We start from the raw sequence: 18,374 nt of genomic DNA on the forward strand, positions 1-18,374 counted from the left end.
CTGTTCCATGTAGCCCACAAAAAGGCAGACATAGCTAGGACCCATGTGAGTGCCCATGGCTGCACCTCTTGTTTGAGGGAAGTGGAAGGAGCCAAAGGAAAAATTATTGAGAGTGAGGATGAGTTCTGCCAGATGGAGAAGAGTGGTGGTGGAGGGGAACTGGGTGGGTCTGGCATTCAGTGATGGCTATATAGTTGTGTGCATCACCTTTTTAAACAAAGCTTTGTAGCAAGTTGTATTAACACAAAGGGCAAAATAGCATTCTCCTTAATTCAAATATGTTGAAATCTATCAGGTAAGAGGCTATACCCATTGGAATTACATTGAAATCTGCAATAGATATTGGCTTCAATAACTCTGTACAAAACCTGTCTTCCAGATGATCTCAAAGGGGGATTATTATCCAGTGAAGTTTCCAGAATAGCTGGCCGTTTCTTTGCTCTCATTCGCCCACTTATGCCACCTAAGGCATCTGCAAATAATTAACATACAAGACATGCGATTTGAAATATTCATCCTTGAATATTCAAATTTAGAACACTAAATAGAACAGCACTTCATTCACCAAATGTACAGTCATTGTTTACTAAATGTGTTTAATTTTGAATCTTGTTATAAAGCAAGCTGAAATGTAATAACCCTCAAATATTTTTGATGTGATTCAAAAGTGATTTTGAGCAACACCACTAGAGGAGAAATTAAGTAATAATTAAGCTAAAAAAAATTAAGTACTTAGCCAAAAAGTATTTTTTTTAAATTGCAGTCATAATGAAGGACAGAACTTATTCCTACCTCACAGAAAATGTTACAAAGGCATCTTCAAGACATTACATTAGAATTTGTTGCAAATTGTGTTTGCTGCATAAACAAATAGAAATATGTTGATATCTGATTCACTGCTTTCGCTTTGGCAACTCCTAATTAAGATTCTAATTCAAAAAAAATCAGGTACCCATTTAACACTACCATCTTGAGTAATATATATTTTTAAAAATGGCAGCAAAGGACTTTGTTCCATAGCCACCAAACCCACTTGGTCTAGCACAAATAAAACACAATATATCCTAAAGAACTTCACAGAAGCTGTTCAAAGACATGGCTACAAGCTAAAAGTGGATGTAGGACAGCTCACCAAAAGCTTGGTCAAATGTCAAAAATATGATAATTAAATATAGACAGGAAAGGAAATTACAAGATTATAAATTCTCCATTGGAAGGTACAATTATTATCAAAGAATGTATAAATTATACAATCTTGAGATTTGTTTGCTCACAGGTAGCCACAATGCAAGAAACCCAAAAGAACCCAATGAAAGAAAAAAAATGAAAGACCATCACTTGACGTGCAAGAGAAAGAGGTTAAAAAATACAAACCATGCAAACAATTGAAGTGAACAACAGCGTTCTGAACCAGATCTGAACTCCTGAGTGGCCTGGAGCAGGCCCAAAGCATCACTTATCAGTTCACCATATTAGCGGGCATGGAGCACAGCAGCCACGACAGTCTCCATATCCTCAATTCCACGGAGATGACCATTGCAGAGAACGACCGAAATCGGCTCTCCCCCCACAGACCAACACCTTGCCTTTTCAGTCTATCTGGGCCAGAGGTTAAATTAACTAAACAACAGAACAGCAAAAAGCTCTGGCACACTTGAGATGAGTGAAGATTGCAGAGAGCGAGTGAAATCAGCTCTCATCTCCAATCCGGGCCCGTGTTTAATTTGTACCTCGCAATCGGATCGATGCACCACTACCGCAGAAGGCTCTGGGCTGAGATCACATTGCCCAGTATCTCGCTCCAGGTGCAGATTTTGCTGCCCAGCACTCGCTCCAGGCCTAGACCATGCTGCCCAGCAACTCACTCTGGGCCAACTTCAGGTTAGAGTTTAAGAATATGAGCTTTCAGGCATCAATGTGCTGAAGAAGATTGATATGAGTGTGTGACAAGATTGTGGAGATTGATAGCATAAATTTGAAAGGTTATCAGGCAAAATACTAATATACAACACAGTAACAACGTACGAGATCAAGTGATGGGTGTGGTGGTCAGGTTCTAATCGGTGATGACCTCAGATGTATAAGCTAGAAAACCAGAGGGCAGGTAGTAATATATCAAGTATTCTAATAGAAGTACTAAAGACATAGTACATGTTTTGATTAAATATTTTGGGTAGAATTGAAACATTATAAAAATACAGATAGGTGGTCTTGAGTTAAAATGTATTATCAGAACCTGCAACTCTCCAGTTAACACCATTTTCTGTAAGGCTAGCCTACTCCATTCTCGGACATCAGCTTAGCAAATGTGTTTTATGCAAGCAGCATCAAAATATGCATTAAGTACTTTTTAATATTACTATGCTTGCCTGGTGGGTGCCGGGACTGTGCTTCAAACAGAGAAACTAGTACAATTTGGTGTAACCTTTGCTCAAGAGGCTTGATCGCTTCCAGAAATCTGATTTTTTAGATTAAACTCCATTAACTGGTGTACAAAAATTAAGTTTCACAGAAGAATTTCTGATCCACTGTCAAAGAATAAAATGAAATACAAAGAAATCTTAACAAATTATTTCAGAATTTGTGAATAAGAATGAAAGTAATTCAATTCCCTTCAGTATGAGCTTGCAAGTGAGTAAGCTTAAGAAAATGATCTAACTTTAAGAGGAATTGTCATTTTGTAGGCATTCAGTAATTTGCACCATATTCCAAGCTTAATACTTGTCATACGACAATAAAGAAAACAACCATTGTTTTACATCACTCAGCCACTTCTTCATCATGCTCACCAGTGAATCTGTATATTTGATCATAGAAACAAAGGTCAAAATTATGCAGTTCTTTTATATATAAAAGTGTCCCAATTAAAGTATAAGTGACCTTATACAATTGAAGATATGCTCAGCAATGTAGAATTAAATACTTAATAACCAAACAGCCAGAAAGACTGAGAACCTCTAAGGCTACTACTTAGGGCAATTCCAACTTAATTGAGATAAATCCCCAAATATCATTCAGAATAGTATGTACCCTCCACATCATGTGAGAAAGCATAAAAAAAGTCCCAATTATGTTAACAAAGCCAAGTAATGGGAATTTTGTGTCAATTTTGTTCCCGCCATAAGAACAAATGCTCATATAATATGGACTGAGATCAGGAAAGTCACCCTCAAGTTTGGAAATACAGTGGATTGCAAGAACATCTTATTGAGCTGTGCAGAGTGATATTACAGCTCAAGTCAAATTCAAACACAACAAGCAAAATATCAGGATTACTAGTGATAGCCAAAACAAGTTTGCACAGCTCAGGGAACAAAAAAGTGGTTTTCAATTGGATTTCCCAATTCTTATCCAGTTGAATGTGGGTTTAGTCAAGCTCTTCAACTGCTATCAAAAGCTCGGAACAGTTTTTATATGAAAAGAGGTGATCCTCGATTATCTTTGAACAAGTTGCAACCAGGTATCAATAACTCGCTAGTTAGCATCAGGCGCAATGATTTCACTAAATGCTCAAAGTAACAATATTAAACACTTTTTCATTACTGGTTGGAAGAATATTGTATATATTATAAATACAGTGGCATGTAATATCAATATCACAAATGACCTGACTTGGTCCAACCAAGCAGAGTTCACTGCCAAGAAGGCCCACCAGCGCCTTTACTTCCTGAGAAAACTAAAGAAATTTGGCCTATTCCCTAAAACCCTCACTAATTTTTATAGATGCACCGTAGAAAGCATTCTTCTAGGGTGCATCACAACCTGGTATGGAAGTTGTCCTGTCCAAGACCAAAAGAAGCTGCAAAAGATCGTGAACACGGCGCAGCACATCACACAAACCAATCTTCTGTCCGTGGACTCACTTTACACAGCACGCTGTTGGAGCAGTGCTGCCAGGATAATCAAGGACACGACCCACCCAGCCAACACACTTTTCACCCCTCTTCCCTCCGGGAGAAGGTTCAGGAGCTTGAAGATTCGAACGGCCAGATTTGGGAACAGCTTTGTTCCAACTTTGATAAGACTGCTGAATGGATCCTGACCCGGATCTGAGCCGTACCCTCCAAATACCCAGACCTGCCTCTTGTTTTTTTTTGCACTACCTTACTTCCCATTTTTCTATTTTCTATTTATGATTTATAATTTAAATTTTTAATATTTACTAATTTTAACTATTTTAATATTTTATATTTGTAATCCAGGGAGTGTGAAGCACAGAATCAAATATCGCTGTGATGATTGTACGTTCTAGTACCAATTGTTTGACGACAATAAAGTATAAAGTATGCAGAAGTTTGGGCATCCCTGGTCAAAATTTCTGTTGCTGTGAATAGTTGAGTAGAAGATGAACTGATCTCCAAAAGGCATAAAGTTAAAGATGAAACATTCTTTTCAACATTATAAGCAAGATTAGTGTATTATTTTTGTTTTGTACAATTTTAGAGTGAAAAAAAGGAAAGGCGCACCATGCAAAAGTTTGGGCACCCCAAGAGATTTGTGCCCTCAGATAACTTTTACCAAGGTCTCAGACCTTAAATAGCTTGTTAGGGCTATGGCTTCTTCACAATCATCGTTAGGAAAGGGCAGGTGATGCAAATTTCAAAGCTTTATAAATACCCTGACTCCTTAAACCTCATCCCAACAATCAGCAGCCATGGGCTCCTCTAAGCAGCTGCCTAGCACTCTGAAAATTAAAATAAATGATGCCCACAAAGGAGGAGATGGCTGTAAGAAGATAGCAAAGCATTTTCAGGTAACCGTTGCCTCAGTTGGTAATGTAATTAAGAAATGGCAGTTAACAGGAACAGTGGAGGTCAAGTTGAGGTCCGAAAGAACAAGAAAACTTTCTGAGAGAACTGCTCATAGGATTGCTAGAAGGGCAAATCAAACCCCCGTTTGACTGCAAAAGACCTTCAGGAAGATTTAGCAGACTCTGGAGTGGTGGTGCACTGTTCTACTGTGCAGTGACACCCGCACAAATATGACATTCATGGAAGAGTCATCAGAAGAGAAACCTTTCCTGCGTCCTCACCACACAATTCAACATCAGAAGTTTGTAAAGGAACATCTAAACTAGACTGATGCATTTTGGAAACAAGTTCTGTGGACTGATGAAGTTAAAGTAGAACTTTTTGGCTGCAATGAGCAAAGGCATGTTTGGAGAACAAAGGGTGCAGAATTTCATGAAAAAAAACACCTGTCCAACCATTAAGCACAGGGGTGGATCGATCATGCTTTGGGCTTGTGTTGCAGCCAGCGTCACGGGGGAACATTTCACTGGTAGAGGGAAAAATGAATCCAATTAAATACCAGCAAATTCTGGAAGCAAACATCACACTGTCTGTAAAAAAAAAAGCTGAAGATGAAAAGAGGATGGCTTCTACAACAGGATAATGATCCTAAACACACCTCAAAATCCACAATGGACTACCTCAAGAGGCGCAAGCTGAAGGTTTTGCCATGGCTCTCACAGTCCCCTGACCTAAACATCAACGAGAATCTGTGGATAGACCTCAAAAGAGCAGTGCATGAACGAGAAGCCTTTTGCAAGGAAGAATGGGCGAAAATCCCCCAAACAAGAATTGAAAGACTTTTAGCTGGCTACAGAAAGTGTTTACACACTATGATACTTGCCAAAGGGGGTGTTACTAAGTACTGACCGTGTAAGGTGCCCAAACTTCTGCTTCAGGCCCTTTTCTCATTTTTGTTATTTTGAAACTGTAAAAGATGGAAATAAAAAAAATCTTGCTTAAAATATTAAAGAAATGTGTCATCTTTATCTTTATGCCTTTTGGAAATCAGGTCATCTTTTACTCGCTTAGCTACTCACAGTAACAGAAATTTTGACCAGGGGTGCCAAACTTTTGCATGCCACTGTATATAATACATTTGAAATAGGTTTGTTTTTCATATACACTTGCAACATCATATTTAACACAACACCTATAATCTGTTAAAACAAATAGTATAATAGTACGAGTTAACTGTAATTAATACAGTTGACCAAAAAAATTTTAGCAACTAACAGAAACTATGGAGGACAGGGGAACAGAAGTAAATGGAAGTCACAAGCAGACAAAGGTTGAGACCCACTGAACTACAGTAAACAAAACTTTTAAAAAGTTACATTTTAGTGCAATGGGTTATTAACCCAATAAATATTACCCCTGTTTTTGCACAGACTGAACATTAAAAGGATTCAGGGATCTTTAATGGAGATTTATCAAACAAAATATTCAAAAGCAACACACATAAAAGTTGCTGGTGAACGCAGCAGGCCAGGCAGCATCTCTAGGAAGAGGTACAGTCAACGTTTTGAGCCGAGACCCTTCGTCAGGACTAACTGAAAGAAGAGCTAGTAAGAGATTTGGGAGGGGGAGGGGGAGGGGGAGGGGGAGGGGGAGGGGGAGGGGGAGGGGGAGGGGGAGGGGGAGGGGGAGGGGGAGATCCGAAATGATAGGAGAAGACAGGAGGGGGAGGGATGGAGCCAAGAGCTGGACAGTTGATTGGCAAAAGGGATATGATAGGATTATGGGACAGGAGGCCTAGGGAGAAAGAAAAGAGGGAGGGGGAAAAAACCCAGAGGATGGGCAAGGGGTATAGTGAGAGGGACAGAGGGAGGAAAAGGAGAGAGAGAAAAAGAATGTGTGTATATAAATAAATAACGGATGGGGTACAAGGGGGAGGTGGAGCATTAGCAGAAGTTTGAGAAGTCAATGTTCATGCCATCAGGTTGGAGACTACCCAGACAGAATATAAGGTGTTGTTCCTCCAACCTGAGTGTGGCTTCATCTTGACAGTAGAGAAGGCCGTGGATAGACATATCAGAATGGGAATGGGACGTGGAATTAAAATGTGTGGCCACTGGGAGATCCTTTCTCTGGCGGACGGAGTGTAGGTGTTCAGCGAAACGATCTCCCAGTCTGCGTCGGGTCTCGCCAATATATAGAAGGCCACATCGGGAGCACCGGACGCAGTATATCACCCCAGCCGACTCACAGGTGAAGTGTCACCTCACCTGGAAGGACTGTCTGGGGCCCTGAATGGCGGTAAGGGAGGAAGTGTAAGGGCATGTGTAGCACTTGTTCCGCTTACAAGGATAAGTGCCAGGAGGGAGCACAACAGTCCGATGGTTAAACGTAGGTCAAATTTTAAAGGAAGAGGTGGTGTCCTGCAGACTTTCATGAGGGAATTCCAGAGCTAGGGTCAGGACTGCTGATACAGCAACTGTCAACGAAGAAACAGAAAAAAATTGAGGATTTAAGAGAATAGATATGAAGTAGAGTGATATTAAAAGATGAAGAAAGCTCATAGACATTTATAAACAAGAATTTTATACATTAATCAGCATACTTAAACTATGATGCCACTTTACATCTTTGCTTCACAAAATATTCCTTCGCCAAGTACAAATATCACAAGTAGCACAAGTCAGACTTCACAAATTCTAAATTTCACAACATTGTTAGAACTTGTCAGTCCAACTTATCTCACTAGGATGCAGATTTCTTGTAATCCTAACAGGAAATTTATGCCTTTACAATAATTTGAATTCCATAATTTCTATACAGATCTCTTCATTCAGCTTCAATTCCTATTTGAAGATTACAGAAAAGCAACTCACCAGGAATGCCTAGAACAATGCATATTTTTTTTTACAAAAAATGACAGCCAAAATCATAATATTTAGATACATGGAAATACCTACAACAGAATACAGGCCCTTCGGCCCACAACCCTGTGCCGAACATGTATTTACTTTAGAAATGACCTCGGGTTACCCATAGCCCTCTACTTTTCTAAGCTCCATGAACCCATCCAGGAGTCTCTTAAAAGACCCTATTGTATCTGCCTCCACCACTGAATCCGGCAGTCCATTCCACGCACTCACCACTCTCTGCGCAAAAAACCTACCCTACTTCCAAGCACCCTAAAACTGTGTCCTCTCGTGTTAGTCATTTCAGCTCTGGGAAAAAGCCTCTGACTATCCACATGATCAATGCCTCTCATCATTTTATATACCTCTATCAGGTCACCTCTCATCCTCCGTCATTCCAAGGAGAAAAGGCCGTTCTCAACCTATTCTCATAAGGCATGCTCGCCAATCCAGGCAACATCCTTGTAAATCTCCTCTGCACCCTTTCCATAGTTTCCACATCCTTCCTGTGGTGAGGTGACCAGAACTGAGTACAGTACTCCAAGTGGGGTCAGACCAGGGTCCTATATAGCTGTAATATTACTTCTCGGCTCTTGAACTCAATCCCATGGTTGATCAGGGCTAATACACCAAATGCCTTCTTAAGCACACAATCAATTTGCGCAGCAGCTTTGAGTGTCCTATGGATTTGGACCCCCAAGATCCCTCTGATCCTCCACACTACCATTAAAACTATATTCTGCCATCATATTTGACCTACCAAAATGAACCACCTCACACTTATCTGGGTTGAACTCCATCTGCCACTTCTTAGCCCAGTTTTGCATCCTATCGATGTCCCACTGTAACCTCTGACAGCCCTCAAACAAAGTCACAATTGCCAAAACTGGGATAGAAGTTGATACAAGAAATGGTATAACTGCATTACACAAAACTTAAAAATTTACAGATTGAACGAAGTTAAATTGCTGCATTTGTTAGAAAGCTTAATGTATCTAGCATTTAAACAGAAGCACAGCATAATTCTTTTTAAAAGCTTCCACAATTTCTATCATTCTCTAAGTTTACAGAAAGAAAATTTAGCTGGACAATATCAGATATTAAATTTTCTAATGCTTAAAACGATTTTACATTTCTAAATTTTGGTGGTGTGAGTGAGAAAGAAAAGCTGCTGGATCGAATTATTTAGTCAAAAAAGAAATTCCACTAACAAGGATTACTTATAAGCTGTCCTCAGTTTCTTCATTTTTGCAGCTGTCACTACGAACATAGTATTGTTTTGTCGAAAACCTTCTTGCTGAAAAACCTTATACACAATGACTAAAGAACAGCGTGATGCAAATGATCAGATTACATTGCCGCCACATTAAAGTACTGACTGGCAAAAGAAAACACCTTAGCGTAATGCAATGGGTAAATCGCCAATAAATTATAGCAAATACCAATGCAAGACAATAGGACCCGCTGGTCAATGTCAAGAACAGCAATCGCCCACCTCGTTAACACTGATCTTGCCTTGTTGGTGATAACGTAGATTCAACCCTGATGTTTGAACCTTAAACCGGCGATTACAGGTCACCGTGATAGAGGGGAGAGTGAACAACAGCTGGAGAGGCCGGCCCCAACAATGGGCCCGGTGACTGGGGAGAGGCAAGGGGAGGCGACGTTGCTCTTTTTATGAATAACTCGACTCTCGCCCGCTGGAAGTGGAGGCGGGCTGAAGCCACGGCATCGGCTCGGCACCCACCTGTGTCTGAATAGTACATTATGGCGCGGCTCCGGACTGCCGTCGCTCCGTCCCTCCGGTTCCGGCGTCGATCACCACTCGGCCCCGCCCCCCTCTCCCCCGTTGCAGGTCGCCGCTGGCTCATCCGTGCACGTGCATCTCTCCGCCTGTCGTTCGCGCTCGTTTCCCCTGCCACCGCGAGCTCGAGATCGTCCGTTCGTTCGCTCACTCACAGCGCGCGCCCCCTACCTCCCTCTCAAACGCCATTTCGGATTCGCTGCCTCCCAGTTGGTACCGGGCCACATGCGCACACTCTCGGCAGCGTTCGGCCCGCAGGCGCGCGTGCGCACACTCCCAGGCTCTGTCCGCGAGCGCGCATGCACATTCCTCTTCCCGGGATCCCGGCCCAGCCCAGCCCCTCCCTCTCTCCTGAAGGTAGGCTGTCCGCGTGCATGCGCGCTTTTTTTTCGCCGTCCTCGCAACGCGCCGGAGGAACTCAGCTGGTCGGGCCGCATCCGTAGAAACGATCAGTCAACGTTTCGGGCCAGAACCCTTCGTCCGCACTGGAGAGGGAAGGGACAGAGGCCCTGTAAAGAAGGTGGGGGGAGGGTGGGAAGGAGAAGGCTGGTAGGTTCCAGGTGAAAAACCAGTAAGGGGAAAGATAAAGGGGTAGGGGAGGTGATAGGCAGCTGGGGGAGGGGGCAGAGTGAAATAGGGATAGGGAAAGGGAGGGGGAGGGAATTACCGGAAGTTGGAGAATTCTATGTTCATACCAAGGGGCTGGAGACTACCTAGACGGTATATGAGGTGTTGCTCCAACCTGGGTTTAGCCTCATCATGGCAGTAGAGGAGGCCATGTATGGACATATCTGAATGGGAATGGGAAGCAGAGTTGAAGTGGGTGGCTACCAGGAGATCCTGTCTGTTGTGGCGGACGGAGCGGAGGTGCTTGACAAAGTGGTCCCCCAATCTGCATCAGGTTTCACCGATGTAGAGGAGGCCGCACCGGGAGCACCGGATATAATAGGTGACCCCAACAGACTCACAAGCGAAGTGTTGCCTCACCTGGAAGGACTGTTTGGGGCCCTGAATGGTGGCAAGAGAGGAGGTGTAGGGACAGGTGTAGCACTTACATTTACAGGGATAAGTCCCGGGTGGGAGATCTGTGGAGAGGGACGTGTGGATCAGGGAGTTGCGGAGGGGCTGATCCCTGCGGAAGGTGGAGAGGGAAAGATGTGCTTAGTGGTGGGGTCCTGTTGAAGGTGGCGGAAGCTGCGGAGGATAATGTGCTGGATCTGGAGGCTGGTGGGGTGGAAGGTGAGGACAAGGGGAACTCTGTCCCTGTTGTGGTGTCGAGACGATGGGGTGAGGGCCGAAGTGCGGGAAATGGAGGAGATACGGGTGAGGGCATCATTGATGACGGCAGAAGGGAAACCACGATCCTTAAAGAAAGGGGACATTTGAGATGTCCTGGAACGGAAACCCTCATCCAGGTAGCAGATGTGGCAGAGAAGGAGGAACTGGGAATAGGGAATGGCATTTTTGCATGTGGCAGGGTGGGATCTACCACCCGGCACTTATCCCTGTAAGCGTAAGTGCTACACCTATCCCTACACCTCCTCTCTTGGGGAGGAGAAGACGGTGATGCGACGCAGCGTGCGCAGCCGCTCCGAAATGATATCATATTTGTAAGTAAGTACAATCCTGATTTGATGGAGACAGACGTGAGAAGCACGGAAGAACATCTGGAGAAACTTCTGAAATGCCCGCTTCACTGCCGCTGCTACTGTGCGATCGAGAATCTCCGGAGGGGAAGGCCCCAAATCCTCGGCTTTGCCTATTGCCTGTTGCCGGGGCCAGGGTCGAAGCGCTCAGCAGAGATGGTGCTTTGTGCTCGGTGTCGGAGGACCGGTCAGAGGCTCGAAGTTTTCGGACGGACTCAAGAGTCGGCTGTGGTTGGATGCTTCCAGGATGCTGCATCGGCAAGTTTGCAGCGCTGGAAGCTCATGGCAGGGAGAGTTTTTCTTCCTTCTACTATCTGCGTGAGATGATGGGACTTTCGAGAGACTTTGAGACTTTTTTTTAATGTGCCCATGGTCTGTTCTTTATCAAATTACAGTATTGCTTTGCACTGTTGTAACTATATTAAAATTATGTGGTTTTTGTCAGTTTTTCAGTCTTGGTTTGTCTTGTGTTTCTATGATACCATTCTGGAGGAACATTGTATCATTTCTTAATGCATGCATTACTAAATGACAATAAAAGAGGACTGCGTGGCCTCATAATCTAATCTAATCCCTATTTCACTCTGCCCCCTCCCACAGTTGCCTATCACCTCCCTCATGGTTCTGCCTCCTTCTACTATCCATTGTTTTCCCCTATTCCTTCACCTTTCCTGTCTATCCCCTCCCCCACCCCTTTATCTTTCCCCTTACTGGTTTTTCACCTGGAACCTACCAGCTTTCTCCTTCCTACCCTCCCCCCACCTTCTTTATAGGGCCTCTACCCCTTCTCTCTTCAGTCCTGACAAAGGGTTCCAGCCCGAAACGTTGACTGATCATTTCCACGGATGCTGCCTGATCTGCTGAGTTCCTCCAGCATGTTGTGAGTGTTGCTTTGACCCCAGCATCTGCAGAGTATTTTGTCTTTAGTGTTTTCCGTCCGCCACCCGTGACATGCTGAGTGGGAGACGCAGCCAAACACGTACCAATGCTAGTTCCATCGGGTTTTACCTGCCTACGTGGGATTTCACCCGTGACTTTCTGTAATCCTTGGTGGCGCACTCTTACAATGTTTTGCCAAAAGAAACTGACTCTATGTGAGTTTCTGAACTGAAAGTGCTTCAAACGCTCCTCCTGCTATCAGCATAGTCACTTTGAAACGGCCAGTGATAGATACCTGAGCAACACACACACAATGCTGGAGGAACTCAGCAGGCCAGGCAGCATCTATGGAAGAAAAGCACAGTCAATGTTTTGGACCGAGACCCTTCAGCAGGACCTGTCGACTGTGCTTTTTGCACAGTTAGTGAGAAAGGCCCTGGTAGTGATGATAGGCCTCCGCCTAAAATGTGGACGCCAATCATCATGAAGTATTGTATTTTGAACAGCTGATAATGGCACATGTAAAGAACTCCATTCCTGCCACATTGGACATTCATCAATATGCTAACTGACAGAACTACTGTCATTGTGTCAGTCAAAGATAGCATAAAAGGAAAAGAGGGGGCATATAATATTGTAAAAACCAGCAGGAAGCTGGCAGATTAGGAACTTTTAAAAATCGATAAAAGGCAACTTAAAAGCAATAAGAGGAGAAAATACAATGGTGCTTGAAAGTTTGTGAACCCTGTAGAATTTTCTCTATCTCAGCCAAAATATGACCAGATCTTCACGCAAGTCCTAAACTAGATAAAGCGAACCCAATTAAATAAGTAACACAAACACCATTCTACTTCTTCATTTATTTATTGAAAAAAATGATCCAATATTACATGTACTTGTTGGAAAAAGTATGCAAACCTGTGGGGTAATGCCTTTTACGAAATCTATTTGTAGTTTGTCAGATGTTCCAATCAATGAGATGAGTTTGGAGATGTGGGTTGTAGAGATGCTCTGCCCTATATAAAAAAAATACACTGTTAGATTACTGACAGAGTCTGCTCTTCTCAAGAAAGATCTGTTTATGTGCACCATGCCCCAATCAAAGTAACTTTCACAGGACCTTAGAAGAAGAATTGTAGAGTTGCATGAAGCTGGAAAAGGCGACAAAGGTATTTCTAAAGACCTGAGTGTTCATCAGTCCGCAGTAAGAGAAATTGTCTACAAATGGAGGAAACTGTTGCTACTCTTTCTAAAAGTGGGCATCCTCCAAAGCTCATACCAAGAGCACAGCGTGCAATGCTTTAGGAGATGAAAAAGAACCCAGGGGTAACAGCAAAGCAGCTGCAGAAATCTCTGGAACTTGCTAAAATCTCTGCTCATGTGTCCACCATAAGAAAACCACCGAACAAGAATGGTGTCCAGGGAAGGACACATGGAAGGAAACTACTGCTCTCCAAAAAAAAACCTCTTACTCAATGTCAGCAAGACCAAGGAGCTGATTATTAACTTCAGAATGAGGAAACCAGAGGTCCATGAGCCAGTGCTCTTTAGAGGATCAGAGGTGGACAGGGTCAGCAAGTTTAAAATCTGTGGTGATTTTGGAGTATCTGTCCTGGTCCCGGCACGTAAGTGCAATTACAAAGAAAACACGGCAGCACCTCTACTTCCTTAGGAGTCAGCAAAGACCCAGCATGCTATCTTAAACTTTGACAAACTTTAGACCTATGGATGTGTGGTGGAGAGTATATTGACTGACTGCATCACAGCCTGGTATGGAAACACCAACCTCCTTGAACAGAAAATCCTATAAAGAGTAGTGGGTATGGCCCAGTCCATCATGGGTAAAGCCCTCCCCACCACTGAGAACATTTATGCAGAGCGATGTCACAGGAAAGCAGTATCCATGATCAGGAATCCCCACCTCCCAGGTCATGCTTGCTTTTCACTGCTGCAATCAGGGAGCAGGTACAAGAGCCTCAGGACTCACACCACCAGGTTCAGGAACAGTTATTATCCCTCAGCCATCAGGATTTTGAACCCAAGGGGTAACTTCACTTGCCCCATCATTGAAAAGTTCCCACAACTGATGGCACATTTTCATGGACTCTTCACAGCATGTTCTCGATATTTATTGCTTATTTATTTATTATTATTTCTTTCTTTTTGTATTTGCACAGTTTGTTTTCTTTTGTACACCAATCGAATGCCCAAGTAGTGTGGTCTTTCATTGATTATATTATGACTATCACTCTATTATGGATTTATTGAGTATGCCCACAAGAAAATGAATCTCAGGATTGTATATGGTGACATATATGTACTTGGATAATAAATTTACTTTGAACTTTGACCTTTATTATTTGAGGATAGATTGAGGGAGGTTAAGACTGGAGAAGCTAAATATGAAGCTAAATTCCCTCCTCCTTCCCTTTATTCCATTGTCCACTGTCCCCTTTTACTAGATTCCTTATTCTTCAGCCCTTCACCTCTTCCATTTATCTCCTCCTAACTTCTTATTTCTCATCCTCCCCCCTCCCTTACCCATGTACCTACCTTCCCCTTCACTTGGGCTCACCTCTCATCTGCCAGCTTGTACTGCTTCCACTCCCCCAACTTTCTTATTCTGACTTCTGCCTCTTTCCCAAGTCCTGATGAAAGATCTCAGCCCAAAATGTCAACTGCTTGACGTGCTGAATGTTGTGTGTAAAACTAAATCTGTTCTCTTTAGAGTAGATGAGGTAAAGAGTGGACATTATTAAGGTTCATTAAATTGTAAGTAGTATAGAAAGACGAGGCACCAGGAAGTTTTTCCCCATATGTGAGTTTGATAAAGTTAGAGGGGATAGATGTAGGATAAAGGGTAATAAAACTAGAGGAGAAATGAGGGGTCCCTCTTCATCCAGAGACCAACTATCAGAATGAGGAAGAAATGTGATCTAAATGACTTTGACCATGGACGGATTGTTGGTGCTTGACAGGATGGTTTGAATATCTCAGAAAGTAGTAATCTCCTGGGATTTTCACACACAACAGTCTCTAGAATTTACAGAGAATGGTGCAATAAACAAAAACATCCAGTGAGCAGAAATTCTGAGGACAAAAGTGCGTTGTTATTGAGATAGGACAGAGGACTGGTCAGACTGGCTCAAGCTGACAGGAAGGCGACAGTAATGCAAACAACCACATGTTACAACAGCGGTATGCAGAAGAACATCTTTGGATGTACCACACTTCGAACCTTGAAGTGGATGGGGTACAGCTGCAGAAGACCACCTGAGTTCCACTTCTGTACCTAATACAGTGGCCACTAAGCGTCATTATAGTAATTAGTTTGCAGTACTAATTTTTGGGAAAGTAAAATCAAAACATATATTTAACACTCTGATATTTATAAACATTCAAAAGCTTTCAAACACTAGTAAAAATAAAGTACAACCTTGAATTTATGAGCATCAACTTCTCTAACTTAGGGGAATCACTCCCTTTTTTCCCTTATCCCACTGGTCCCCATATGATCCCATTTTCTCCCTGCTCTTTTAATCTGCCCAATGTCCACACATTCCTCCCACCATTCTCCTCTTCGCCTCCTCCTCTTTATTCCATGTTACACCATCACAATCAGATTCAGGCTCCTTCAGCTCTTTGTTACTTCTACCCATCAACTCCCAGCATGCTACATCATTCCAACACTCCTCCCTCCCTTGCCTGTCCCCTCACCTGGGTTTGCGTATCACCTACCTGCTCTTGTTCTATCCCTTGCCTACACCTTTTTATACTGGCTATCTCTTAACTTTCTTTCCAATCCTGATGAAGGTCTGGGCCTGATTGTTGACCATCCATTTTCCTCTATAGATGCTGCCTGACCCACTGAGTTCCTTTAGCTCTTTGTGTGTTGTCTTTGAATTTCAAGTATTTTTTGTGATTGAAGTAAGAAAGTAGCACAGGTGAGAACATACTTTCACTTCCAGACTACAGATTTTTGAACAACACACACACAAAATGCTGGAGGAACTCAGCAGACCAGGCAGCATCAATGGAAAAACGTACAGTCGATGTTTCAAGCCAAAACCCTTTGGCAGGACTGGAGAAAAAAAGCTGAAGAGTAGTTTTTAAAGGTGGGGGGAGGGGAGAGAGAAATGCCAGGTGATAGGTGAAACCTGGAGGGGGAGGGATGAAGTAAAGAGCTGGGAAGTTGAGTGGAAAAAGAGACAGAAATCCATGGAAGAAAGAAAAGCTGGGAGGAGCACCAGAGGGAGGCAATGGGCAGACAAGGAGATAAGGTGAGGGAGGGGAATGGGGATGGGAAATGATAAAGGGGGGGGCAGTGGGAGGCATTACTGGAAGTTTGAGAAATCAATGTTCATGCCATCAGGTTGGAGTCTACCCAAACGGAATATAAGGTGTTGTTCCTCCAACCTAAGTGTGGCATCATCGCAACAGTGGAGGAGGCCATGGATGGACATATCGGAATGGGAATGGAAAGTGGAATTAAAATGGGTGGCCACTGGGAAATCCTGCTTTTTCTGGCAGACAGAACGTAGATGCTCAGTGAAGTGGTCTCCCAATCTACGTTGGGTATCACCGATACACAGGAGGCCACACTGGGAGCACTGAACACAATGTATGACCCCAACAGACTCACAGGTGAAGTGTCGCCTCACCTGAAAGATCTGTTTACGGCCCTGAATGGTAGTGAGGGAGGGGGTGTAGGGGCAGGTGTAGTACTTGTTCCACTTGCAAGGATAAGTGCCATGAGGAAGATCAGTGGGAGGGATGAATGGACAAGGGAGTCACGTACGGAGTGATTACTGTGGAAATCGGAAAGTGGAGGGGAAGGAAAGATGTACTTGGTGATGGGATCCTGTTGGAGGTGGTGGAGGTTTCGCAGAGTTATGTGCTTGAGGGGTGGTAGGTGAGGACGGGAGGGACCCTATCCCTGGTAGAGTGGCGGGAGGATGGGGTAAGAGCAGACGTGCATGAAATGGAAGAGATGCAGTTGAGGGCAGCGTTGAGGAAGGGAAGCGCCTTTCTTTGAAAAAGGAAGACATCTCCTTTGTTCTAGAATGAAAACATTACATTTTTGAAATTAAAATTAAGGATTTCATCTTTTGTTTTTTCCACGTGATATGTATTAATTAGCAGATCAATACGTTCTTCTTCGAGGTCTAGCCAGTTGCTCCTTAAAGATATGGTTAGGTTGTTTACCTTAAAAGACATTCAGAAGGGTTGTGTCACAAGATGAACTGATATGCTCACAGCATAAAATTCTGGTAGAATTATCTAAATATCATCTGTTGGTTCTGCATGAACAGGCATTAGGTGTCATAGTGAGTTTATTTTATACTTATTATGTGTTTTAGTCCTTACACCTGTAGAAGGAAGAGTTACTATTTCATTCTTGACCTAATTTTTATCTTGAAGTATTAAAATAATTTCAATGCCAAGTGTATTTTCAGGAAATACTCTGGAATAATCCTGACACTGATGTCAAGTACATGTGCATTAAAAAATGGTAAGCATACGGATGTGTCTCTGGGTACTTATGAAAGCTATCATTTTGTTAAAAAGAACAGTTGTGCCTTCAGTCATAGTAACATCATCGGCTATTGGAGTCAACAAAATGGGAATGCACCCATTCCAGGATTTTCTGACACAGGCAAGTGGCCCTCATTTGCTGTCCTCTAATCCACTACACCCACAGTCATCTCAAGTGAATGTTTTAATGTCCTCGACAATTAAAATTTGTCACCTCGATGTTCACATAAACTTGCCACAACCAGGTAATTTTGGACCTATTTGTTACTTACTGAAAGGCTTCATGTGGAAACTGGGTGTTTCTCAGGAGCATCTGGCTATTGTACTGTGTATTGCTATACACAGGTCCAATTTGTTTCAGATGGGACTGTAATGTTTCAGGATTTTGACTCCTTGGATTGGAAATTATTTTTGTATCAGGTTGTTAAAATTTAATTTACTGCAAATTATTTTATGGTATATTTATGAAATATACACTCAGTGATCATTTTATTAGGTATAACTACTCGCTAATGCAAATACTAATCAGCCATTTGTGGCAGCAACTGAATGCACAAAAACATGTAGACATGGTCAAGAGGATCATCTGTTCAGACCAAACATCAGAATTGGGAAGAAATGTGATCGATGCGACTGACTGTGCAATAATTACTGGTGCCAGACATAACTCAGAAATTGCTGATTTCCTGGGATTTTCACACACAACAGTCTCTAGAATTCACAGAGAATGGTGCATAAAACAGAAAACACCCAATATTTGGCAGTTCTTCCTTCAGTTAGTCCTGACGAAGGGTCTCGGCCTGAAACGTCGACTGTGCCTCTTCCTATAGATGCTGCTTGGCCTGCTGCGTTC

The 18,374-nt window shown here is 42.9% G+C and overlaps 1 protein-coding gene across 3 annotated transcripts in view; it reads right to left on the reverse strand.

The window, feature by feature from the left end:
• LOC134358023 (lysine-specific histone demethylase 2) overlaps positions 1-9,701 on the reverse strand; it is a 62,914-nt gene extending 53,213 nt beyond the window's left edge. Inside the window, exons 1-2 of one of the 3 annotated variants that reach the window (XM_063069886.1) lie at positions 9,405-9,701; positions 369-472 (exon numbers count right to left, since the gene is read on the reverse strand). In XM_063069886.1, coding sequence (XP_062925956.1) covers positions 369-472; positions 9,405-9,528 — 228 coding nt within the window. In that variant the 5' untranslated portion in view covers positions 9,529-9,701. The other 2 variants (XM_063069888.1, XM_063069887.1) reach the window with 2 other exon arrangements.
• Positions 9,702-18,374: the final 8,673 nt, after the last annotated feature.

The sequence above is a fragment of the Mobula hypostoma genome, chromosome 17 (assembly GCF_963921235.1).
Source record: "Mobula hypostoma chromosome 17, sMobHyp1.1, whole genome shotgun sequence".
Taxonomy (NCBI): Eukaryota; Metazoa; Chordata; class Chondrichthyes; order Myliobatiformes; family Myliobatidae; genus Mobula; species Mobula hypostoma.